At 42.0% G+C, this 25,913-nt stretch overlaps 1 protein-coding gene across 9 annotated transcripts in view; it reads left to right on the plus strand.

The window, feature by feature from the left end:
- Positions 1-25,913, plus strand: part of PHF20 (PHD finger protein 20) — a 182,105-nt gene that overhangs the window by 64,483 nt on the left and 91,709 nt on the right. For 8 of the 9 annotated variants that reach the window (XM_050918588.1, XM_050918586.1, XM_050918592.1 and 5 more), the window contains 3 exons: positions 6,038-6,217; positions 7,033-7,209; positions 18,237-18,515. In XM_050918588.1, coding sequence (XP_050774545.1) covers positions 6,038-6,217; positions 7,033-7,209; positions 18,237-18,515 — 636 coding nt within the window. The remainder of the gene's footprint in view (positions 1-6,037; positions 6,218-7,032; positions 7,210-18,236; positions 18,516-25,913) is intronic. The other variant, XM_050918593.1, reaches the window with a different exon arrangement.

The raw sequence follows: 25,913 nt of genomic DNA on the forward strand, positions 1-25,913 counted from the left end.
GTGCTTCAGGAGACTCTCTCTGTCAGGAGTCCGCAACGCGGTGCCTGCAGGTGCCATGGCGCCCGCAGGGGCCTCTCAGTGCACCTGCGTACTGGCTGGCGGACGAAGCATCCTCTGAAATGCCGCCAAAGTTCGGCGGCTTTTCGGCGGTGATGCCTCTGGATGACGCCGCTTGCCACCGATAAGCAGTGTCATCCAGAGGCGTCACCGCTGAAATGCCGCCGAATTTTGGTGGCATTTTGACGGATGCTCGTCCACTGCCACGTTTCTTCATCTGGCACCCGCCAGACGAAATAGGTTGGGGACCATTGTTCTAGGTTCTTGCATTTCGTCATTAGTTGCTCTTGTTTTCCTAGTTCGTTGAATTTAGTCCTGCTCAGCCCGGTACCAGCTTAGTGAATGGAACCCCAGGCCGACAGCGGGTTGAGTGGCTCAGCCAGGGTATCAGCTGCCAGCCTGCTCAGCCAGCTGCCAGCCTGGGGTTCCTTGGGAGTCCCCAGGCCAGCAGTGGGTGCTGAGTGGGGCTGGCAGTCAGGATCCCTGGTGGCAATGGGGCAGCAGCCAGAACCCCAGAGCCATCGAAAATCAACTTACTTGCCACCTTTGGCACGTGTGCCGTAGGTTGCCGACCCCTGCTCTATACATTAGTAAGGAGATGAGCATATTACAGTTGTTGGAGGGCTCTGTTTAGCAGTAACAGGGCTATAGGAAAGTCAGTCAACATTTTTTGTTTCTCTGATGAAAACTGGCCCACTACCTTCCCCATACCAAACTTGTCACAAATAATTGTCAACAACTTAATTTTCTGTTTTTGGCTAAGATATTGATTTTTAATAAAAAATATTGAAATTCACGATTATTAGCAAGCTCTTTTGGCAAACAAAGTTGTTAAATGACAATCTAAATGGCAACTCAGTACTGCTTTCATGCTTGATTCACCCCCCCTAGCCTGCTGGTCCAACAGCTGCAGTAGAGGAGGAGATAGGTGGAAAACTGCAGGACCCCAAAATCCACCTCTTGAGGTGCAGAGTGGCAACAGCAAACCCTCAGCTCTGATCACATGCCAATGGGCACCACCGCCAGCCCAACGGACCATGGTGAAGTTAGCACAGCATCTGATCTCAGGGACGGGCACCCCTGGAGCCATAGCAGCTCATCCTGCCCTGTGCAGCTCCCCCCGGATGAGATGGATTACTGCCAGCCCAGGGGAGAGACGCGCTCCCCAGCTAGGGTGACCAGATCCAGATGTCCTAATTTTATAGGGCCAGTCCCAATATTTGGGACTTTGTCTAATAGGTACCAATTACCCCCACCTAGGGTGACCAGACAGCAAATGTGAAAAATTGGAACTGGGGTGGGGGGGAATAGGAGCCTATATAAGAGAGAGACCCAAAAATCAGGACTGTCCCTATAAAATCGGGACATCTGGTCACCCTGCAGGTGAGTTCCTTCCCAGAGACCCCAGCAGCCCATCCCCTCCCTCAGACTGTGCTGCATTTGGCTCTCTCTAGGACCCAGCAGCCCTGCTCTTACATGCTCCACTGCTTCCCATCTGTCCGGGCTCACAGCAGAGTGATGCCCCCAGACCTAGTGGTGCCCTAGGCGGCTGCCTGTTCTGCCTATGGCTAAGGACGGCCCTGCTCCTTCCCAGACCCTGCACCCACACCCCTGCCCCAGCCCTGAGCCCCCTCTCAAACCCAAATTCCCCCAAACCTCCTCCTGCACTGCTGCCCCAGCCCTGAGCCCACTACTGCACTCCAAACCTCTTGGCCCCAGTCCAGAGCCCCCTCCTGCACCCGAGCCCCTCATCCCCAGCCCCACTCCAGAACTCCCACCTCCAGACGAAGCCCTCATCCCCAACCCCCTGCCCCAAAGCCCTTTCCTGCACCCAGAGCCCCTCATTTCTGGCCCCATCCTGGAGTCTAGGGGAAGCACCGAGCCTCTGCACGCCCCTCCACCCTGTGGGGGCTGGAGCTGAGAGCACCAGCTCACCCTGCTGCAGGGGAAGCCACCCCCACCCCATGCATGGGGCTGTATGTCTGTGGCCCACGACTGATTTTTTTTCTGAGTGTCAGTGGCTCCTGATAGAATAAAGGTTCCCCATCCCTGCTTTAGATAATGTGCCCACTGGCACTTTTCTCTAGTTTTAAGTAATGTTAGTAAAGTATCCAAGTTACAGAGTGGCCTCATGAGGTCTCCTGGCTTTAAGTACTGTCTGGCATGCAATAAAGCAATGCCTGTTTACGATGGTCACATTAAATGCCTTTATTGCCTAGGAGAATTGCATATATCTGGGAAATTCCTGATTTGTAAGTCATATAATGCCTGGACAGTGAGAGAACAGAGAAGTGTACTTATGACTAAATTCATGAGACCGGCTTCCGATCCTAGCTCTTGAGGTACTCCCCACCCCTCTGTTGGAGCTAAAGAGTGAAAGTGCAGGTTCCCTACCCGGAGGGGGCCTCATCTTCATCCAGATCCACCAAGAAATTGGTGGGCAAGACCTGAGTGTGCGGGTAGCCTTACAGGGAGATCTCCCACCTGCTCTTACTCTCATCAGCACTATTCGTTCTCAGACTTCACCGTCCTGTATAGTTCTTGTGTAAGCTCAGTTCCATAGGAACTGATAGTGAGCTGACACTAAGCAAACTCAGAGCCTCTGAAACCTCACTTCTTGAGAGACTCAGCACAGATAGCAATCCATGACATGATTGTGGCATCATCAAGGCCTTTGCGTTGAAAGGTGCCAGCCTTGGCACCACGGTCAGTGTTCGTAGACCTAATGCCACTTCTGGCCACACCACTGCATCAGCTGGCACTGAAGTTTATGACACAGAGACTTGCTGATCATGCAAGAGCCAGGGTCACCTCTTTTGTCTGCTTTGCTGCCATTTGCGGCACTAAAACAGTGTTGACAACTTCTCTCCTGCTGACCTTACTCTTCACTTCATGAGCTATACCTCTTCCCATGGGTGTGGAGTATTCTCATCAACCTCATGTGAGACTTCAGGTGATAACAGAGAATCTGGATGGGTCCTAAACTCTTCATATAGGGGATTTGGACATTCCTCCAGGGAAGGATACTGGGAGACCTCCACCACAAGGTCCCTGGTTTCCCATACCATGGCCACCAGGACAGTGCTTGGGGGTTCCAATTTGGCCACATTGTGACCTGTGGTTCTCTTTCAGTAGGGCAGAGCCTCAGGATAGACTCCAGCAGTCTGCAAAATTACTTCCACCAACCATGGCATCATAAGGTGTGCCAGAGCCAGCATCTCCCTACCCACCACCAGAATAAGAGGAGGACTTGGATTAGGTCTCATTACCAGGTGATATACTGGCTCTGGTGGTACCGTTATCATCATCCTGATGAAGCTGTTGTCCCACAGATTCTCTTTCAAATTTGATGACTTTTAGGGGTTCCAGGAACAACCTAAGAAGATTGTGCAAACTCTGCAAATCCCCATGGAAGAAATTCAGGAGCAGACCTACAAATTGATGTATATACCCCGGTCCTTCACACCAGGAAAAATTGCCATTCTGGTGATTGGACCCAGTGAAAGTGTTGTGTCAAAAACACCAATCCACACTAGCTCCTACCTCTTGTAAAAGGACAAAATAACAGGTTCTACCCAAAGAGGCTCAGTTCTCTCATGTACTTCTGATGTCACCTTTATTGTTCATAATGAAGGCCAATGAAAAATCCCATCAGTATAAATCAACACCCAGAGACAAAGATCCAGAGAAACTAGATTTATTGAGTTGAAAAGTGTACTCATTGGTGAGCCTTCCATTAAGGATTAGCATTTACCAAGTCCTGCTGGCCTGCTGTAACTTCAGGAATTATGAAAGAATATAGACCTTTGTGACAAACTCCCCTCAGACCTGAGGGGGAGAATTTCGGAAGAGACTCAGAAGATGATCTTGTGGCAAAGGTGAGCCTACAAGCAGCTCTGGATGCAGCAGACACTGCTGCCAGGTCAGTGGTAATGATCACGATGGCTTTTGTGAGGTGTAGACAACAACAGGTATCCCGTTTTGAAGGAAGTACCTACAGTTAATGGTGGGTGACGACTGCAAACAATACTACATTATACCCTTTGGACTCCAGGCTGCACTGAAGGTATTTACAAGGTGCTTGCAATAGTAGTAGCACCATATCTAAGAGAGAACATTTTCATATACCCATACCCTGACAGCTGTCTGATATGAAGCAGATCTTCCTTAACAGTCTCATAATCCATCCACCTGATGCCCTATCTGTTCCACAACTTAGATAGGACTGAGAGTCAACATGCAGAAATTCCGCTTGCCTCCTCTCTAAAATTATAAAGTTATTTGGAGCAATTCTAGACTCCACCAAATCAGTGGCTTATCTTCTCCAGGACAGATTCAAGACCCTGTCATCCCTTATGCTGTAGCTAGAACCAAACCCACATAAATAAGAATGTGCTTTGCCATGTTGGGACACATGGTCTCTTATACCTTTTATGATGACATGTGCTAGACTTCACCTCTACTGCATTCAGGTCTGGTTCAGGCTAGCGTATGCCCTTCCAGGCATCACTTGGATATGCCCCCCCTGCCCTCTTCCGCCTCCCCACCCCCCGGAGTACTGTAGTACAGTCTGTCCTGGAAGAACCCTGTGAATGTCTGTATTGGATCTCCTCCCAGCCTCCCATCTGATCCAGGATTATAGCTGTAGACACTTTGCTTAAGGCATGGGGAGCACACATGAGAAACCTTTCCAAGATATTGATATACGTTCTTGCCCCTCTCTGGACCCAGAGGGGCAAGAAACTATATCAGTCTCTTGGAATGCTGGGCTGGATGCATGGCTTGCGAGTCCTTCCTTCAGTACATGACAGAGTGATTAGTCCAGGTAACAGAGGACAATACGACCACCACGTTCTACCTCAACGGGCATGGTGGGGTAAGATCCTACCAGCTCTGCCAGAAAGCCATCAGACTACGGAACTAGTGCATCACATGTGTTTCTCTTTCACTCATACATCTACCTGATCTACAGAATACTTTAGTGGGCAATCTCAGCAGATACTGCTGTACCAATAAGGCCCTTAGTTTTTGTGTGTTACCATTTTTAACCAGAAAAATCTCAGGTTTTACAAAACCTATTATTTGGTATTTACCAATATTTCACCTGAATTTTAGACCACTTGTGTACATGAAAATGCCAGTTGTCTGAGAGATCAGTATATTACATTTTTCATTGTTACTAAATTAATCTAAATGTAAATCCAAGGCCATCTTTTCAAAGTAAGACACTGTAGTAGATGATGTGCGCGCACACACACGTACGTCAGTGCTCAAGTCCTAAAAGGCATTATGAGAGAAACTTACCTGGAGAAGTGGACCAGGCTTTCTCACTTCTGCCATTGGAAGTCCATCACCCCTCATCACTGCTTAATATCTTGAATTCTGAACTATGAACTGGAGAGAAAACAGAAAACAAAGTAATTTATCTTTGAATTCAGTCAAAGTACACTTGGTAGTGATCTCAGCCCATCATGCACCTATAGACAGCTGTACAACCTTCTCCTAACCAACTGTGATCAAGTTCCTCAAAGGCCTGATTAAGATGTTCTCATCGGTCAAGGACCCTGTTGCTCCATGGGCCCTGAGTCTAGCTGTCTTGCTTTAATGAGAGCACGCTTTGAACAGTTACCAAAAGGTTCCCTCTTACATATATAAATGAGAACTGTTTCTAGTTGCCATCACTTAATTGAGGAGAGTGCTGCAATCTTTATTCTCCAAAAGACTTCAAGCTCCCACCTACATTACATAAGATCACTGCTTAGGAGTCACCAGTAGTGGAATATGCATATGGACAATCACTCAAAGGAGAATGGGAAGTTACTTACCTGTTTAATAATCAGAACTCCAATTATTGGAGGTAGAGGCATAAGTGGTCTGCAGATGTTAACCACATAACCAGTGGTACTTCATTGTCAAGCTTCAATGTTTTCATGATTGACAGCGTATTGTGCAATGAGATTAAATTTATTATGCTGTTTAGCTCAGGAAAAGTTGAAAAACTGTCCAGACAGCAATGAAAGAGACCAAATTAGGAGACGATCATCAAGGCTGTTATCCAGTGGTAGTCCTGAGATAATAAATACGGATCTTACTGCAACAACTTTTTCTGAAATTGGACCGTTGAAAGATCCAGCATCTATTCCAAAGGAACCTGAGGAACGTAAGTACTTTGTTGTAATGGTATGCTCTTGGGTTGTTATGAAGGAGAGTTGTTTAATTGTGTTATAACTAATTACTAAGATGAAGTTTTGAATGACTTCCACTTGCAAAGAAGATTGATGAAGTTGATTTCATGTTTAGCTTTTATGTGCAGTTTGATACATTAGAATTCACTTGAACTGGGGACAGATTGCCTAGATAAGGTTTAAGGGATTCCTTTTGGAACTAGTTGAACCATATCTATCTATTTATTCACTTACTAATTAGTTAATTACTATTGCACCCTAGGATCCCGCCCCCCCCGTTATAGACTAGCACTCCATTGTTGGCCCTGAATGAACACCAAACAAAATGACACTACGATTAATTGACAGCTGTAGTTTAAATACCTTGATAGTCACTCCATTTTCACCCCAACTTTCTCAGGAAATCCAGCCTATTAAACCCAATCGGGCTGTGTGGTCTGCTGGAATCACTGGATTTGATGAGGGGCATGGACTGGCATTAATGTCACATTCCCCATCAGTACCTACCCAAGCCAGGGAAGCTACTGAACCAAACAGTGGACCAAATTCAGTGATGAATACTGGTTACGTGCCACATTGTGCATACACTAAAAAGAATGTCTGGATGTGATATTCAAACACTAAGAGGAAAGGGAGTTTTGTTTCACACATTCTTATTATCCGCTTAAAACAGAAAATGGTGAGACAAATGTATCTTCTTTTGCCTTAAGTCTTTTCCAGTACTTTGGCTATCTGGTTTTTGTTTTTGTGTATTTTGCTCCCATAAACTCCTTTTTTCTTTTTCTTATAGTTCCGTTAAAAATTCCTGTTGAGTCTGACCAAAACGGCTGTGAACAAGCACCTCAGTCTTCTGGAGATGTATCACAGACCGCACCGCTTGATGTGAACAGCAGTTTAAAGGAAGAAAAAGTTGATGACCGTGAGCTCTCCTTTACATCTACTGAAACCCAAGAGCCTTCTGTTACAGGTTCAGATTTAGATTTAACAAATGTAAAATGTGATGCCTTCTTTTTATTTTTGTGTATTTATGATAGAACACTGGCACTAGGCAACTTTTCTTCTTTTCAAACATTTCTCTATTACATGATTATTTAAAAAAAAAAGGGGGAGGTGGGGAGATGGGGGAAGCATTTGGATGAATGCTGGATAAAGGAAAAATACATACTTTGAGTTCTGGTGCTCTGAGTTTTGCTATTATAGGTTAACTTTGGGGTGGTTATGAACAATTTTCTGCAAACACAATGGTAATTTTGCATTTCAGATTATTGGGTTTTAGCTATATGAAAGGTAGGGTAACTCCACAGTCTCATATATGCAATAACCATACAGTCTTGATTAATATAGTTGTGTTTTGTGGTCCCAAATAAGATTAAACTGATGTTTAAAGTGATATTAATTTTTTCTATATATTTCCCCCCTTTTTTAATCTCTGTAGGGAGAGATAAGGTTGTTGGGGTATGCTAACTGTGCATTACCACACTGTAACATGTATGGATTTCCTTAAGTTAACCTTAACTTTGAATTTTCTGGGGTTATAATTCTTTGTGGGGATAATTGACATCTCTTTAATGTTTCTTTACCCTAAACATATTATTACATACTTTCAGTCTTAACAAAATCTTAACATTTTAACATAGCTGTGTGGGATTTCCGTTGTTATATATTTTATAATTATTAGAATTTTCATACATAAACAGTAAATTAGAAGCCTGAAGAGAATGTCATGCTGTGAAAATTCCAGTTACTTGAAGAAAGGAAATTTTGCAAATTAACACTTAAGACTTGATTCATCAATTCTTGCTAGTGTATGCCATTCTGAACTAGTGTAAAGCAGCCAGAGCATATTAAGCAGTTATATTGGGTATACAGCTGCTTGACATTTATAGTAGATTATACACACTTGATTCCCTCTCCCTCTTGCCCTTCTGCATCCCTTTGTACACATGCTCACAGTCCCTGTCCTTCCATCTCCCATCTCTGTTAAGTAGATCTGATGCAACAAGTAGATTTTTAAAAAAACATTTTGGGGTCATCTTTTGCAGCTGTTCTTCATAACCAAAATTTTTTCAGGAATTTCTCTGAAGGAGATTTTGTGCCAAAGCTACTCCCGAAGTTCTGTCTTTCAAAATGACTGCCATTTTCCACTGTTCTCAACCGACCTCAGCTAGGATGGTCCCTGTTTCCCATTGTTCACAGTGGCAATGAAGCCAAACAACCTTCAGGGAAGATGGCCCTACAAACACTATTAGGAACAGGTGGATTCCATGGTGGCCATCTTTACTAAGGGTATCCTGTGGTTTCAGTCCTGTTCAAAGCAGTGGTTGATCATGGCCATTTTGAAAGAGAACAATTTTTATTGTGTATCCCTGAAGGAGATTTGTAATCTTCCCTTTGACAAACTTTGTTATTAAAAAAAATGGAAGGGAAAAATCCTACCTGTCACACCAGATCCACTCAGTGGTCATCTCTCTGCCAATGTCTGTTGATAGACAGTACGTTCGAATTTATAAATCCTGAATGATCTTCTTTGACATAGAATATTCAGTTTCTTAAAGAACCCCTTTTAAAATTAATTTTTATAAACTAGTTAATAGATTTACATGTAAATTCTTAGAAAATTAATTCTACAAGTACTGTGATTTCAGTGAGTACAATATGCTCTATTCTTCATACATAAAGTGGTTGAACTTTTAAGTGTGAACTCAGCCTTAACTATGGAGCTGCAGTTGATGCCTCCATATAATAATCATATGTTTTTGGATTATGGCATTCTCATATGTATAGTACTTAAATTATATTGTATAATTTAATAGAACCAGTGACTTTAGCAAAAGGGTTAAAGGCAGGGTAATGTAATTAATGCAAATCAACATAGGTTTATGAAAAACACATCCTGTCACATTAACTGGATACCTTTATCAACCAAACTTGCAATCATCATCAAGAAAAAAAAAGCTAATGTTGATATACTATGAATTTGACTTGGTAACACATGGCATTTTGATTTAAAAAAAAACCAGCAGCCTGGCATTATATAAAATTAACATGGTACACATTAAATGGATTAAAACCAGGCTAACATATAGGTCTCAAAATGTAATTATAAATAGGGATTTGTCATTGAGCAGGTGTGTTTGCAGTCCTGTTGAAATTGGTTCTTGGCCTTATGCTATTTAACATTTTTTTTAATCAATGACCTGGGAGAAAATATGAAATGATCACTGATAAAGGGTGCAAATATCTCACACATTGGGGGACTGGTAAATAATGAACAGGGTAAGTCACTGATCCAGAGTAATCTGAGTCACTTGGTAAACTAGACGCAAGTAAATCATGTGTTTTTAATATGGCAAAATTTAAATGTGTACACCAAGGAACAAGGAATGTAGGCCATGCTTACAGGTTGGGGGACTCAATCCTGGGAAGCAGTGACTCTGAAAAAGATTTGGCAATCGTGGTGAATAATCAGCATAAGATCCCAGTGTGATGCTATGGCCAAATAGAGCAAGTGTGATCCTGGAATGCATAAACAGGGGGATCTTGAATAGGTGTAGAGAGTTTATTTTGCCTCTGTATTTGGCACTGGGGCAACCACTGCTGGAATATTGTATCCCTTTCTTGTGCCCATAGTTCAAGAAGGATGTTGATAAATTGGAGAGGGTTCAGAGAAGAGCCATGAGACTGATTCAAGATTAGAGAACATGCCTTATAGCAGTAGACTCAGGGAGCTCTATCTACTTAGTTTAACAAAGAGAAGGTTACCGGGTGACTTGATTAGTCTATAAATATCTACATGGGGAACAAATATTTAATTGTTGACTCTTCAGTCTAGCAGAGAAAGGTAAAACATGATCCAGTGGCTGGAAGTTGAGGCTAGACAGATTCAGACTGGAAATAAGATGATGTTAATTTTTAACAGTGAGAGTAGTTGTTAATTGAAACAATTTATCCAGGTTTTGTGGTGAATTCTCCATTAGTGACAATTTTTAACCCAAGATTGGATGTTTTTTTCTAAAGGATCTGTTCTAGGAATTATTTTGGAGAAGATCTCTGCCCTGTATTATACAGCAGGCCAGATTAGATTATCACAACTGTCCTATTTGGCCTTGGAATCTATAACAAGGAAGGGTTGTAAAACATTTGGATTAGCAGTTAATTTTAATAAAAAGCTGGAAAAGGGATATACTTTTCCTGGAAAGCTATCATGATGTAACCTTTATATATTCATTTAGAATGCAAAGTTTTTAAGTAGTTTCAAAAATGTTAGATTCCAGATAATTATAAATTGAAATGCTTTTTAAAATAACGTTTGATACGAAATTAGTAATAGAAATGTGTAGAGACTTAGACTACAAATAAATACATCTCTACCACGATATAATACTGTCCTCAGGAGCCAAAAAATCTTAACCACATTATAAGTGAAACAGCGTTATATCAAACTTGCTTTGATCCGTCGGAATGCACAGCCCCACTCCCCCGGAGCGCTGCTTTACCGTGTTATATCGGGTCGCGTTATATCGGGGTAGCGGTGTATATTTGAAAACAAAGTAGCTATAAATTAGTTGTTCAAGTGCTTGTTCACGTCCATTCCACATTAGGTGTGCGTGCACCGCGTGCACAAGCATCAAAAACTTTTTCCCTTAGCGACTCCCGGCAGGGCCCCCACCAGAGTGGCATCACTGCACCATGTATATATACCCCTGCTGGCCCGACCCCCTCCAGTTCCTTCTTACCATCTGTTGCGGCGTTGGAACAACCTCTTGCTCTCGTAGGAGAAGCAATCCGTTAGCCTTAGAAGTACATAGCTATTATCAGTTAGTTAGCATTTCATTGTTGTTGGACACTAATAGATTAGGTGCTTGGAAGATTCCAGCATCCGCCCCAGGCTGCGGAGCATGCCGCAGGCTCAAGGTGACCCTGGTTAGTGACCCCCTCAACTCTTGTCTACGTTGCCTGAGGTAAGCTCACCAAACGGAGAAGTGTAAGATCTGCAAGGCCTTTAAGCCGAGAATGAAGAAAGAGAGAGACTTTCACTTAAAGCAGTTGCTGATGGAGGCCACGCTGCAGCCATCAGACCCAGAATGCCCGATGCCAGCCCCAGCCTCCTTGGTGCGGAGCATCCCGGAATCGTTAAGAGACCTGGTACCGGCCAAGCACCATAAGCCATCGGCCTCGGGACACCATAGTAGGCCCTGGCACCGCTCATCTTCCCTGGTGTGAGCCAAGGCAAAATCAAAGGAGGGGCGCAGACACTCCCTGCAAAGGAGACCGGCGCCATATCAGTCCCCAGGTATCGGGAAGAGGGGGATGGACACTGCACCAACTTCAGCACCATTGGCACTGGTGCCACAGGTCCCACCAAGTCCAGCCAGAAGTGAACTCAGTGTAGATGAAGGGCTCGGGGGTGTAATAGATCAGCCCTCCGCGCCTAACACCTTTGAGGCTGCAAAAGACCTCATCAGATTGTCGAAGGTGAGCCCCTCCCAACCAGGGATAAGTCTCCAGCACCTGAACCAAGGGTGCTCATAGACTTTAAGGTCAGAAGGGACCACTATGATCATCCAGTCCGACCCCCTGCACAATGTAGGCCACACAGTCTCACCCATCCTGTAGCAAACCCTTAGCCTATGTCTGAGTTATTGAAGTCCTCAAATTGTAGTTTGAAGACCTCAAGCTGCAGAGAATCCTCCAGCAAGTGACCCGTGCCCCATGCTGCAGAGGAAGGTGGAAAACCTCCAGGGCCTCTGCCAATCTGCCATGGAGGAAAATTTCTTCCCGACCCCAAATATGGCGATCAGTTAAACCCTGAGCATGTGGGCAAGACTCACCAGCCAGCACCCAGGAAAGAATTCTCTGTAGAAACTCAGATCCCATCCCATCACAGACCACTGGGCATACTTACCTACTGATAATCAAATATCAATTGCCAAATTAATTGCCAAAATTAGGCTATCCCATCATACCATCCCCTCTATAAACTTATCTGACTTTAAGACTAAGCTTGATATGTCTTTTGCCCCCACTACTCCCCTTGGAAGGCTGTTCCAGAACTTCACTCCTCTAATGGTTAGAAACCTTCGTCTAATTTCAAGTCTAAACTTCCTAGTGTCCAGTTTATATCCATTTGTTCTTGTGTCCACATTGGTACTAAGCTTAAATAATTCCTCTCCCTCTCTAATATTTATCCCTCTGATATATTTCTGTCACCCGAGCCCATGTTCCCTGGTAGTCTCGTTGGTAAATGAGAGAGAGCACCATGGGCAACAGGCCCCGGCCCCCAAGGCCAAGGAAGCAAAATGCCTAGACCTGTTTGGCAGGAAGGTGTATTCGTCAGGGGGCCTTCAGTTGAGGATCGCCTGCTGGTTAGCAATCCTCAACCGGCATAACTTCAACTCCTGGGTAGCAGTGGGGAAGTTTAGTGACAACCTCCCACAGAGCTCCCAGCAGGAGTTCACGGCCCCTATGGAGGAAGGCAAGGCCGTAGCGAAAACCTCCCTCCAAGTGTCCTTGAACTCAGCGGATGCAGCAGCTAGGACAGTCGCATCGGGCGTGGTCATGCGGCTCTCAACATGGCTTCAGGAGTCAGGTCTCCCGCTGGAGGTCCAGAATTCGCTCCAGGACCTTCCCTTCGAAGGGTCCAGACTCTTCTCGGACCAGACGGACGCTAAGCTGCATAGCCTCACAGACTCTAGAGCTACACTCAAGTCACTGGGTATGCATACCCTGGTTACTCAGAGGAAGTCATTTAAGCCACAACCTCCTCCCCAGCGCCAGTATCAGCCTCGTCCTCGACAGGAGGCCTACCGCAGGCGAGAGGGAGACAACAGAAGGTGGCGCAATAATAACAATAACTCCAATAGGCTGGGCCAAAGCCAAGGCCAACATAAATCTCAACCAGGCTCTAAGCCAGGCTTTTGAAGGTGCGCTTGAGGACAGCGTATCAGATCAACTACCGGATCCATCCCCTTGTTTCCTCAACCCGTCCCGCTTCTCCTGGGCATGGGTCACGAATCCTCCCAAGGCACCATAAAAGTTGTCAACTCAAGCCTGTGAATACGGGCAAGCATCATGCCACCTGGCTGCTCTAGAAAAGAGTAGTCAAACAAAGCTTTTGCCTCAGCCAACAGCTCTGCACTGGAGACTGGCATTTTGACAGGACATTAGATATAGGTCCAGGAGATCCATTTGAATATCTTCAAAGTTCCACGTTTAGAGTTGAAGGGCTGAATCCACCTCTTGATCTGAAGGGGGAATGTGTTGAAGTTTGCACTGGTTGTACACTCTGTGCTTGCATGTTAAATCTTTCATTGTGTTCTGTGTATTCCAGTTCCTCTATCGTTTTAATGCTGGCACAGGTGAAGCAAATGTATGGGCTATGTGACTCTCATACTCTCATAACTTCAGACGTAATTGGTGTCTCAGGTGCTGTTTGCAATGGGTTAAGTAATCTTGTATGCCCAAAGGCTGCTCAGAGCTTTGTGAACTGATAAGAGCTCACTAAGTTTAGGACTTTGACATTTTCACTCCAGACAGCAACATCTTTACTGCAATGGTTCTGGAAACATTGAAGGTGCTAGAAAGAGGTACAATACGTAAGTAATGCGATCAGAGTAGTTTTCAAATCCTGGTTTCACAGGCTTAATTTTTAATGAGGCCTTGTCTGTGCTACACAGTTTTGTTGGTAAAAGGCAGCTTTTGCTGACAAAACAGTGGAGGTGTACACACTACAAAACTACTTTTGGTGGCAAAAGAAAACCACCTTGCCAAGAGACATAAAGCTTTTTGCGGCAAAGTTAAAATGACAAAGCATCAGTCACCATTCGTTATGTTGACATAACTGGCCTCTGCCAGTATCCCACAATGCCCACCATGACTGCTCTGCTCTCTGTTTAGAACTTGGCTTCACCACAGGCATGCACCCCCCCTTTCAAAGCTCTGGGAAGCTTTATTATTTCTCAGTGTGAAGAGCTCTGTGAGCTGTACCTGCCCCCAAGAGACATTACAAAGCCTGCCCAAAGCATCCTGCAGCCAGTTGTGCGGTGGGATAGCTACCCACAGTGCACTATTCTGTGTCAATGCAAGAGCTGCTAGTGTATATATGCTCTGCGGATACAAGGAGCATAGTGTAGACATGCAACAGCAGTTTAATTAAGTGGGATAACTTTTGTCGACAAAACTCTAGTGCAGACGTGGCCTCAGTTTTGAAAACTGGGAAAGTTCCAGAGGAGTAGAAGAAAGCTGTGTCATACCAGTTTTAAAAGAATAAACAGAATAACCCATGTAACTGAAGATTTTGTCCTCTGAAGATACATGAAGCTGTAGATTGAATGGTCAGTGAGTGGGTGAGAGGTAACGTTCCAAAGAGTTGATTATCTTTCTCCTATTTGTATGAAAAGTAATTTAAGGATAAACAGTTACTGACTCTCAGGAAGTCTGCATGCTTTATTTTGTGCCCTCTATTGGTTATTACTCTAACAGCTTAGCTGAAAGTTCTAAATCAAATAAGATCCCTCACAAGCCAGAGGTTTAAGATACGTATGATATATGGATTGGTGATCTGGGGCAGAAGGCCAGAATTATAAGTAATTTTCTCTTTCAGCATTCTAGGTCATAAGAACCCCAAAATTAAGTGGTGGGATACATAGAGGGCTCACAGTGATATACCTCAGTATTCACAGGAAATTGCTTGTTTGCAATATTGAGTTCATTCTTCCTCCAATCCCCCTCCCCCTCCCCCTCTCCCTCCCCCCGCCCATATGCTCCAGAAAAAGGTGGAACCTCTGAAAGTTCATTGCCGGTATGTCTTCAGTAAAAAGTACCTTACTGTCCCCAAATTGGGTAATTCTGTTAATATCTAGTGCATATGACCAGGAATCACAGTAGTCAAGGTCCACATTTTCCTGGGCTGTTGAGGGAGAGAGGAGCTTCCCCCTTCCACCTCTGTACACCTTCCTTTACTACCATCAAGCTTGGGAGAGATTGTGTTTCCTTGGGGTACAATTTCTTCCCAAGGTCTTCCTGGGTAGAACAGTCACACACCAACTTTATATTAATTCCCATGAGCAGAGAATTCCATGTGGGCATTATCGTATGAAGAGGGGAAAGATCCCTCTATGTGGTGGTAACCTAAACTTTGTAGTTCAAAATTCGGGCATGTCTGTGTATTTCCTGTTGTTGCCCTAGAGTTTGAATAGATTCCTTTGTGCCCATTGCAGTAAGCCAGCAGTCCTCTAACTGGGGGTCGGGTCCCCTCAGGGGGTCATGAATTTATTATGTGCGAGGTCAGTCTCTACCCAAACCCCGCTTTGCCTCCAGCATTTATAATGGTGATAAATATATTTAAAAAATATTTTTAATTTATAAGGGGGCTTGTTATGTGAAAGGGGTCACCAGTACAAAAGTTTGCAGTAAGCTCTCCCTTCCTTTCTCTCTCCTGTTTCCAACCCATCCTCAATTCCTCTGTTGCCTCCTCTTCTCCAGACGTCAGTTTATCGGATCAGTTAGAAGCTATTCTCTGTACCTTTGCAAGAATTTGTACATCTCTGTGAAAGAAAGATACACCAAGCTTGGATACAGGACTCCTGACGGGGTCTAATCATGACAATTGTACAATAGTTTTCCTTGTCATCTTCATATTTCTTTTGTTGAAGCCTGAGATGCTATTGGTACTCCTTGCTGCAATTGAATGATGTTTTCCCATCTTCATGTTACTTCTAAATTGAATCATATTTCCTTCCAGTTCAGTTATATGTTTCATTCTTTATTAATACAATATTTGAGGTTTTGGGGTTGGCAAATTTTGCCATCCCTATAGCATGGCCCTGTTTAGGTATGTTAAAATTATCAAAATGATTTGAAATCACTCATTGTCAGGAAATTCTTACTTATATCAGGCCTAAATTTTGTCTGTCTTAATTTTTGCTTCCCCTTTCTCCTTGCTGTTTTCCCCCACGTACAACCCTAAAAAAGTTCCTCTTCATTCTTGTTGTTCACTCCCAGTAAATTAATGTAGATTGTCAAATGTTTCCACTTTTCTCTTAGGCAACCTGCTGTGTATGTATAAGCTCTCTTAACTTTCCCCAGGAATCAATCTGTCTAGCACTATTGAGTACTTCTGTTGCTTTTCTCTTTGAACTCCTTCAGGTTTGTCAGTTTCTTTCAGGCAGAGTAGTACCCAAAACTGAATGCATTTCAGATGCAGTCGCACCAGAACAATTTACTTTCCTGCTCCATGATGCCTCTGTCTATTTTAGCCCTAAATTGCATTGGCTACATTTGTTATCTCGTATTAAAAATATTTATCAAAATTCCTATTTTTTTCTTATGCCTATCTCATCTTGGCAGTACTGCTTCCCAGCTTCCTCCCTCCAAGTGACTGCTGTCAGTTTTTTCAGATTATTTCCCCCTACTCTTTTCTGACCACATTTGTTAGCTCGCATGGTCCCTCTGTATTAATTCTGTGTCCTTGTTGGTGTTTTCACTTCCTCCCAATTTAATGTGATTTTTTTTTTTCCCCATTAACAGGCTGCTTACTTGCATTTCCAGTTCATTGAACTTGCTAGCTCTGGGTCCTTCTACTAGATACTTTCCGCTCCCCTAACTCGAGATACCATGATGTAATATCCTTTTGTAGAGTTTTTTGTGATAAGTATTTGTTTCATCCAAATGATTTACTAAAATCTAATTACACGAAATGAACTACAGTGCCTTTATTCACTTACTTTGCATTTCTGTTTAAAAAAACAAAAACCCACAGCATTGTCCCTAGAAAAAATTCTTTTATAAACGTTATTTTTCATATTATTCCATTAACTTCTAGATATTTATTGATTTATCTTACTAGTGATGCAGGTTAGATTTATGTGATGGTTATTGCTGGGATCAGTCTTCTTTTTTTTTTTTTTTTAAATTGTGCTATGTTGGCATTTTTCCAATTTTCTGGTACTCTTCCCATTTGACCAATTTTTTTAGGTATAGTTGTCAGCAACACAGGAAGTTCAGACTTTTTGTGTTTTTGGAGTTTTTTTTGGTTCATCAGTGTTTCTTTCAAGAATACAGTAATTCCCATCAAAAACATAAGTGAAAATGTTTGGAACCTTAGAAAAGATGGGAATAAATCTATTTAGTTCATCTTCTGGCCAGTGTAGCAATGTTCTGTAGACTGTATTCTCTAATCCTTATTCCAGGCCAGTTTGAAGACTTGAGCAAAGTTTTTTTCCAGCAGCGCTATTGAGAAACTAATAAGTAGTCTAATAAATCTCTGAGTAGGAAATGTTTCTTGAATTTCGTCCTAAGTATGTCTTTGCTCAATGTCATGTCTTCACGTTTACTGTGTGCAATTTTTAAAATTCTTTTATTAATAAATCTAATTTACCTGAAGGACAGCTCTGACTTTTCCCTAACTGTAGCAGCACTCCGCAGCTCTTAACTTTAACAGATATTTATTTTTGGATCTAACATCAGGAAATCCTGATACACAATCAGTTATATGTTAGTAAGCAAAAAATGTTTCTCTTGACCCGTGCTCTAATATAAGATACTAATGTTTAAAAAAACTTGATAGAATGTGTTGTTATTGTTTTAAGTGAAACATGTAGTGTTCATGCTGGTTCCATAGTGGACAGAATCACTGTACTACTGTTGTGCTACCGGCTTCAGTGATATCTGCCATTGGACCAAGTAAGCTCAGTTAAGCAAAGTCTCTCTAATATATTATGTTCCCTATTACAATAGCAATTGGTTAATAAACATTTTTATGGAGATTTTAGTAATAGTTTCATTAAACCACAGTAAGGAAAATAGTCTCAGGTTAGTCCCTATCTAGGCTGTTGATCTCAGAAGCCGCTAATAGCAACAATACTTTGTTTCATAGCTAATGTAGTATTTTATGTTTAAATACATGTTAGTTTCTTAATTTTTTTTGAAGTTTAGAGAATCATATGATAAATATAGCAAAAGCATGGGGGATTCTTATTTGTTTTGTCCTTACAGTAACAAAAACTTTTAAGAGAACACATGATTTTATTGCTTCAAAAGCTGCGACTGTTGACCAAGATCACAAGTTTAGATGCAAGCTCTTGGACTGTTCAAAATCATTCCGCAAAGCCAAGTTGCTACATTATCATATGAAATATTTTCATGGAGTGGAGAAGGCACCAGAACCGCAGCAGAGTCCAGTACCAAGAAATATTCAAACAAGAGGTTTTTTGGCTTCTGAAAAAGCCAAACAAAGAAGTTTAAACAGAAGGCGGACTACATCTGGTTCATTGTGTAAGTATATTGGCTATCTCTTCATTTCTAAGGAGCATTCTAGTATCTAGAATGAAAAGAAAAATTAGTGGAAAACATTTCAGTTACATGATAGATATTAGACAAAGAAGGGTCCTTTGAGTTCATCATCTTATTCTTCTATGCATCTCCCTGAATTGAGAAATCTTATTTAGAAACATAAATACAAATGGTATAACGTAACAGTATTTCGAGATTAGAGAATATGATAAAACTCACTCTGAGCCTATTCCCTCTTCCAGAAACTGACCAAGTTACTTAATGAACTGATTTATCCTAGCAGCTTCTTTTGCTCCCCTTCAGCAATTTTTTCCACTATTAAACCTTTATGTGTGTGACTAAAAAAGGAAAAAGAGAAAAAATTCACCTGAAATACTGCAGTCTTTCATTTTATTTTTGCTTGGCAATGTCCTTCCCCAAACAATACTCTCAGAAGAGGAAAGGACGAGAAGTTCTTTAATCAACCAATCTAAACATCTATCTCATTTCTTTTTCACTCTTTCACTCTCCTTGTTCAGAAGAAGGGATAAAAGTAACTTAAAAAAAGTCCAATCTCACTTGTAATTTCTGTGATTCTTTTTAGAGTTCCACCGGCAACGTAAGAGCAAGCAGTTTAAGCTGCTGGTGGAACTCTGACTAGAATCCTGTTATGCATGACTACAAGTATAGGAGTTGAGTTTTTTTGAAAGAATTTTGTATAATTTACTTGAGTAGAAGAGGGGAAAAATCAGAAGGGCATGGGAAAATGCAGGATTCTCAATAGGTGATGCCCACCTGTATCCATCAAAACAGAATCTTATTGGTTGTCTTCTGCTTTACATTTTTGTTTGCTGTGCCTTCCTTCAACACTGTGCTCACTAGAGTTATGCACGATATTCTAGATAAAATCTTCATAGTGTCTTATGTAATACCAGAGTAATACTTTAGGTTTCTATTCTATATTCTTGTATCTTGCAATCTTGTTGTTTGGAACAGATATTCTTACTTTAGTGGACTATTTTTTTTTTTCTGTATTGTAGTTCCATTTAAACAGATGTTTTTGTGGATTTTCTTCTGCTCTTAGCCCATATTTGTAAAATAATTTTTTCAAAATATATCTTCTTGTGCCACGTTAGTGCATGGGGTAAAGACAAGACTATAATGTTTACCTAAATTCTCAATTTCTTGGCTTTTCTTAGTTTAAAATCTCAAACTTTAATGTTGCATTAACATTTTGTATAAATAATTATTTTATACATTTAAATAATATAACTTGCAAAATTTTTGTGTAACTAGTTAAAAAGTAGCAGCTAGATATTTTAGCTTTAAACACACCCCCTACAATGATCTCTAGTTTCTTAATGTATATCCTTGCAAAGACAATGGTTCCTCATTTGAGAGGCTGCCTTTCCTGTTCATATACCACTTACCTACCTGAAAGTAGTTTTTAATATCCTACCAAACTAAAAATTCTACATTCCAATTAGTTTTACAGTCCCCCTCCCCGAAAAGCAAAATTTAAAAAATTGGACTAAAAGCATAGGCAGAATTTTTCTTAAATGAGTTAGTGGGGAATGCGTTTAAAGGTAACTACTGGCTATAGTTTTAGTATACATAACATTTAAATCAAGCTAAATAAGTATTGGCAGAAAAAATATTGTGAAGAACTGCTAATGCTTAAGAGAATGATCGAGATGGGCTTCTTCTCCTTTCTATCTTGTCTGTGTCTGTGATTGTTCCTACTTTATATGATCTGGTTCTGAGCTGCATTTCTTGTTCTTTTAATAATTTGATCTATAGAAATTCTAGTCTACTTTTTGTAATATCATTTGGTTCTGCCTTGGTTGTGCCTTGGTCATCCCAGTCTCTGCGAACTTGATGTCCTCTCATGTTGTTTTTGAGAGAAAGTAAAGGCCATGTCTTGTGTATCCAAATGCCCGAGGAATGAAAACTTCAGTGCTACCGCATAGTTTGATCTGAACTAGAATTTATACCTCTGAGTAAAGGACCAATTTATTTTAACACAAGCTATTTTAAATCCTTTCTATGACATCTGTCCTGATACCAGAATAATATAAAAATAGTGTTGTTTTAAAATAATAGGATACATTCTGAGGCTTACTCATCCTGCATTTCAGCTTCTCATATTGCCATATTTTGTGCTTCGCATTACAAACTTTCAAGCTCCTTTTTCATTTCCTGTCTTAATTTGTCTGCTACTAAAGATGTTTTTTTTTCAAGTTGAGTGCTATGCAGTTTTGGAAAAACTCATTTGGACCAATTGTATTTTTAGTGATTATATTTTGAAGTTTCTGTATTGCAGTGCAGGAACTCATAGCCTTTTAAGAGCTTCTGGTATTGCTTTATTGAATTAAGCTGACAAAACAGACCATTTTTCATTCAGAGGTTTTTGAATCTTTATTCAGTTCTTCTCATATGCTTTTCAGGCACAAAAGCCCGTTTTTGGGAGGTTTTTGTTTTTGTTTTTTAAAAAGTAAAACTGCTGTAATTCTGCCATATTGGGAGAAGCAGGCCACAAAAAGACCATTTAGGGGAACTCAATCTCTGCATGCCATGGAGAAATACAGAGGCAATTTTTGTGGGGTGTTTGTGACCAGTGAGTTTACTCTCTACAGATTCACTTCATCCTTGCATAGTATATGTGTTGGCGCAGCTGCATTGGTGATCTGCCACTAGCTTCAGGTTGAAGTGGAAGGAAGTTTCTTTTTGATTCTCCACTCGCTCAACCTTGTGGAGATGAAAGAAGATATAGGTGTGATCTGTGAGCTATAAGGAGAGTTTATTCAAAAGAATTTGGAGGAGAAAGAAAAAGATCTTAGAGTCATTGTGGATAGTTCTCTGAAAAGGTCCACTCAATGTGCAGCGGCAGTCAAAAAAGCAAACAATCTGGGGAATCGTCAAGAAAGGGATAGATAATAAGACAGAAAATATCCTATTGCCTCTATATAAATCCATAGTACACCCATGTCTTGAATACTGCATGCAGATATGGTCACCCCATCTCAAAATAGATATATTGGAATTGGAAAGGTACAGAAAAAGGCAACAAAAATGATTAGGGATACGAAATAGCTTCCATATGAGGAGAGATTAAAAAGACTGGGACTTTCATCTTAGAAAAGAGACAACTAAGAGGGCATATGATAGACAGCTATAAAATCTGATGTGGAGAAAGTAAACAAGGAGGTATGTTATACTTGTTCACAAAACATTGGTCTGATAGTGGATGCATATTTGCCATCTTTCCACAAGACACTTTTGGGAGGTTACGGATGAAGCCTCCACAAAGATTAGTCACTCGCATTTTGCATTTGTTGATGATCTCTCCCATTTGCTGAAAGCCAATCAAAAACTTTCTACTGGGGTTGACACTGCTAGAGAGCATCTTGAAAGGAGATTCGCTTTTCACACCTTGGTTCTAAAATAATGATAGGCATGGATGCCTACAATCTGGGGGTTGGGACAATGTATCTGGGAAATTTTCACTTTCTATGATCTTTGGAGACCTCCAGAGAAGAGACTCCATGTAAACTAGCTAGAACTGAGGCTCATCAGGCTGGTTCTCAAATTCCTTCTTTCACGCATCAGAGGGCAGACAATGCAAATGTTCAGACAGTGTGTTTGCAACGTATTGCCTGAACAAATAAGGGGAATTCGGTTACCTCTGTGTAACTGACAATCCACCTGATACATTATTAATAATGTAAGTAGATGAGGTAATAACTTTTATTGAACCAACTTCCATTGACGAGAGAGACTTATGCAGAGCTCTATTTCGGATCTGGAAACTGCACTAAGAGTACATTTCTAATATGTCTCTCCAATATCCTGTGATCAACAGGGCTACAACAACACTGCATACAACTTGAGAAACTCAGCAACCCTTCTGATATTTGACTTTCTTTGCTACAAATCAGAAAGTGTCCAAAGTTCAGCTCAAAAATAGGATACCGAGGGAAAACTCCTTCACACCTATCCTTCATTTCCCTTCTTTCCAGAGTACTGACAAAGATTCAGTAAGACAGAGCAGTGGTGATTCAAGTGCCACCAACCTGGCCATGGGAGACTTGATTCTCAGACCTTTTGGTCCTGACAAAGATTGTCCTGACAAAGATTGTCCAATCAGTCTTCCTTGAGTCGGGTCTTGTCACAGTAGAATGCCAGGGTGGAACGTCAAGGCTGTCAGTCCCTGCACCTTTCACCACGGCTGCTAGGTTTCTAGAGCAGAGAGTTTTGTGCTTTTCTGTAGAGATCAAAGCAAGTTTGAGATAACTTGTGTGCTGCCAGATGGAACCAGTTTGACATGCATGCTCAAGCCAGAGTCCTAGACTCAGTGTTTGGTGGTTTGTTTGTTTTTTGGTGGTTCCTGCTGTCTTGGACTTCTTCTTTTCTCATGTTTCTAATGTCTTCAGAGCTATCTCTGGCTACTGTATGTTTGTTTACTGTTTATTTAGCTACAGTGTCTGTTTAGTGTGTCCATGTGAAGAGTCATGGAGTTCGCTCATCTCCTAGTGTAACAATTTTTAAAGACTTCTACTTCCTGCTTAGTGGCCTAATGATCCTTGAGAGTTGAATTTGGCATTACCAAGCATATAGGTGGCCCCTTTGTGCCATGGGGATTTTAGATCTCTGTGAAAGTTTATTCTTCTTGGCTGCCACGTTCTCCAGGACGGTCTTGGTGTTGCAGGCTCTGTTAGCCAGCCTACTTGACACCACAGTCCAAAATCACCAGGTGGTACTTAATGTGTCAGTATGTCTCCTAGTCTCTTTCCCAAAGCCTCAAAATAATACTAGGAGAAGAGCTGGTTATCTGTTACTTAAACATGACTAAGCCATCCAGAAAATTTGTGCCATTTATAATTGAAACAAAAAACAACTAGACAGCTAAAGGATGGCTAGTGGATAAGACTATGCATCAGGTCATGTTATAAATTAGAGTGTTCCTATACCTAAATGTCTAAAAGTTAACTCACCTAGGGGCACAGCAGCTTCAGTGGCATATATCTGCAATAAGAACATTGTAACAACTACTGTACTGGGTCAGACCAGTGGCTGGTCTAGACCGGTATCCTGTCTGCAACAGTGGCCAGTAGTAGAATTTCCGGGAGAGTGAACAGAGAAGGGCAATTTTCCTCTCCTGGTTTCTGGCAATGAGAAGTTTAGGGTCACCCAAAGCGTGGTGTGCATCCTTGATCATCTTGGCTAAAGTTCATGGAGGCTATCTAGTTCTCTTTTGAATACAGTTCCTGTAGTCGTCACATCCCATGACAATGAGATCCACAGATTAATATCGTTTGTGAAAAAATACTTTTGTCTTAAATCTTCTGTCTATTAATTTCAGTCCTTGACTCCTGGTTTTGCACTGTAGGAAAAAATAAATAACAGTTCTTCTCAAGTGGTGTTCCTATGGGTTCCCCACTTCAGGTGCACTCACACCTCTTATGCTTTTAATCTGAGATTTTTGGTGGTAGTGTCTGTTCGACCTGTGCATGTGGCTTCCTCATGCCATGCTTCAAGGCTGTATAAGGCTACGTGGGTGAACTGCCTGCAGTTTCCTCTCAACTGCCTTGGCCTGAGACAAGCATTAATGTGCCTTACTATTTGAAGTTGACAGTTGAGTCTAGTTACCTTTCTTCATTCTATTATTTAGTTATTTTATTTTCTGTATTTTATTTAGGTGTTTAGGGGGAGCCTTGCTTAATCCCTTTCCCCTTTAAGGGAGGTGGGAATCTTGCCCTTCTAGCTACTGTTGCCTTGGGATATGCCAGGCTTTCTGGACTTTTGGGGAGGTTCTCGGGAGACTTTCCTGGTCAGTGGTCGGTATTCTCGTTTTATCTGTAGCTTGGGATAATCTTATCCTGTATGTCCATTTGCTGTGCTTTTAAAGGCAGGGCAAGGGAAAATTGGGTTTTTTAAAACTGAGATGCTTAATGATGGAGCGTTCCCTCCAGCCACCCTCACCCTCAGTTCCCAGCCAGGAGATCTCTCTTCCCTATCCTCACCCCCTACAGAAATCTCTGTGTGAACACATGTCCCTGTCAACTTTGGCTCTTTCACCTGTGTCTGCCTGAGGTAAATTCACAGAAAAGATATATAGAAAGAGGATCCATTCTCTGTAGGAGAAGTTCGACCTCAGTCCCTGCAAAGGAAGACTGCTGTGGAGTCATCTCATCCCACTTTGGGTATGGCTGAGGCTCCAGATGCTCTTGGTACTAATCCTGTGTCCATGACTCTGGACTCATCTGATAAAAAGGGCAACAAGCATGCCTCAATACCAAGATCTGCCGTACTGTAGAAACAGGACACTGCATAAATGAATCATTCCACCTCTAATAGAAGGGTACCCACAACTCCTTAGGTAACATCTTCATCAGAGTCAACCACTTAGACTGTTTCAGTACAGGGAAGACACCACATTTCACATAGGGTCTTGACCCCTCCCAGGGCATCATCATCAGTACCAAATACTTGGGCCAGAAAGGACTTGCTGGAATAACATATACGCTTGGTACTGACTACAGAATGGGGCCCCATTCTTCAAATCCACTCTGTATTGCAGGAGTTCAGATTTCTTAAGGACTTACTTGTTTTGGAAGAACCAGAGTCAACCTTATTAACGGGTACTGAAAGGTTATTCGTAATGAAACAGGCACAGTCTCCAAGGTAGAGCCTTTCCCCAGTACTACTTGATCCTCAAAGACTTTCAGAGTGTGCTGAAGCTGCCCCTGTTGATGAGGAGGAATTATCCTCTAATTTGAGAGTCGTCTGGCACCTTATAGACTAACAGACATTTTGGAGCATGAGGTTTCATCGGATGCATGTAGTGGAAATTTCCAGGGGCAGGTATATATATGCAGGCAAGCTTGAGATAACAAGGTAAGTTCAATCAGGGAGGATGGATTGGTTCCTGAGCTAGCAACAAACCTCGATGCCAACTCTGCCCACATATCTATACTAGCGACACCATCACAGGACCTAACCAGATCAGCCACACCGTCACCGGTTCATACATCTGCACGTCCACCAATGTAATATACGCCATCATATGCCAGCAATGCCCCTCTGCTATGTACATCGACCAAACTGGACAGTCTCTACGGAAAAGGATAAACGGACACAAATCAGATATTAGGAATGGCAATATATAAAAACCTGTAGGAGAACACTTCAACCTCCCTGGCCACACTATAGCAGACCTTAAGGTGGCCATTCTGCAGCAAAAAAACTTCAGGACCAGACTTCAAAGAGAAACTGCTGAGCTTCAGTTCATCTGCAAATTTGACATCATCAGCTCAGGATTAAACAAAGACTGTGAATGGCTTGCCAACTACAAAACCAGTTTCTCTTCCCTTGGTTTTCACACCTCAACTGCTAGAACAG

Source organism: Gopherus flavomarginatus, chromosome 11 (assembly GCF_025201925.1).
Source record: "Gopherus flavomarginatus isolate rGopFla2 chromosome 11, rGopFla2.mat.asm, whole genome shotgun sequence".
Taxonomy (NCBI): Eukaryota; Metazoa; Chordata; order Testudines; family Testudinidae; genus Gopherus; species Gopherus flavomarginatus.